At 29.6% G+C, this 921-nt stretch overlaps 1 protein-coding gene across 1 annotated transcript in view; it reads left to right on the forward strand.

Moving 5' to 3' along the window:
• Positions 1 to 668: 668 nt before the first annotated feature.
• ZFYVE26 (zinc finger FYVE-type containing 26) overlaps positions 669 to 921 on the forward strand; it is a 61,540-nt gene continuing 61,287 nt past the window's right edge. Inside the window, 1 exon segment of the mRNA XM_019641274.1 lies at positions 669 to 687. Within this exon segment, the coding sequence (XP_019496819.1) occupies positions 669 to 687 (19 nt within the window).

The raw sequence follows: 921 nt of genomic DNA on the forward strand, positions 1-921 counted from the left end.
AATGAATAATAAATTACTAACTTCAAAGAAAGTCTTATGATTTTCTATAACCCTCTTTTTAGTATAGAATTAAAAATACATTTTTATCAAGTTCCTTTTTTTCTTTAAGACTTCTTGATTCAGTTTCCATTTTCAAGAAAATACTTTTAGATAGCTTTGCTTTTATGGTTTTCTATGTAATATTTTATTTCAAAATAATAAAGACTAGATAAAGAGGTGGACATAAGATGAAGATTGTTTATATGAAAGCTGCTAGCTTTATTCTGGTTCTGGTTTTATTGATCTGCCATATACATTTGACATTTCTCATTAAAACAACATCTTCCCTGTTCAGGATGTTTTGGTTTTTGTTTTGTTTTTTTATGGGTTTCTATAAAATACGTAAGTGTATTTTTTTATTAAATGTATTGGGGTGACATTGATTAATAAAATTATGTAGGTTTCAAGTATACAATTCTATAATATATCATCTGTATATTCATTGTGTATTCACCATCTATGACTGTTCAGGTTTAAAATAGACTGAGCAGGGAAGTCTAAATCTTGGATCACAGAAAAGGTCAGTAGAAACTCTTTGTTTAGAAATTCTTTCTTTTTACACTTTTCAGATGTGGACAAGACATCAACCCTCAAAGATTAGCCTGGGTCTGGCTTCTTGTACTAGAAGAATGGTTGGCCCAGGAAAAGGTAAGTAGGTTTTATATTACCATACAAATTTTTTCCTGAGGCTGAGACTAAGAAGAACTTTAAGTAGTTATGATATTTCCCTGCTGTCTGTTACTTCCTTTATTATGAGGTTTGTTATATTCCTCTATCCATATTGACAGTGAGAATGGCTTGAATTTTTATTGCTGTCTCCTTACCTAAATTAAATTTACTCATTAATTCACTAACATACATTGGCCATGTAATACCATTTGA

The sequence above is a fragment of the Hipposideros armiger genome, unplaced genomic scaffold, assembly GCF_001890085.2.
Source record: "Hipposideros armiger isolate ML-2016 unplaced genomic scaffold, ASM189008v1 scaffold_59, whole genome shotgun sequence".
In the NCBI taxonomy this organism is placed as follows: domain Eukaryota; kingdom Metazoa; phylum Chordata; class Mammalia; order Chiroptera; family Hipposideridae; genus Hipposideros; species Hipposideros armiger.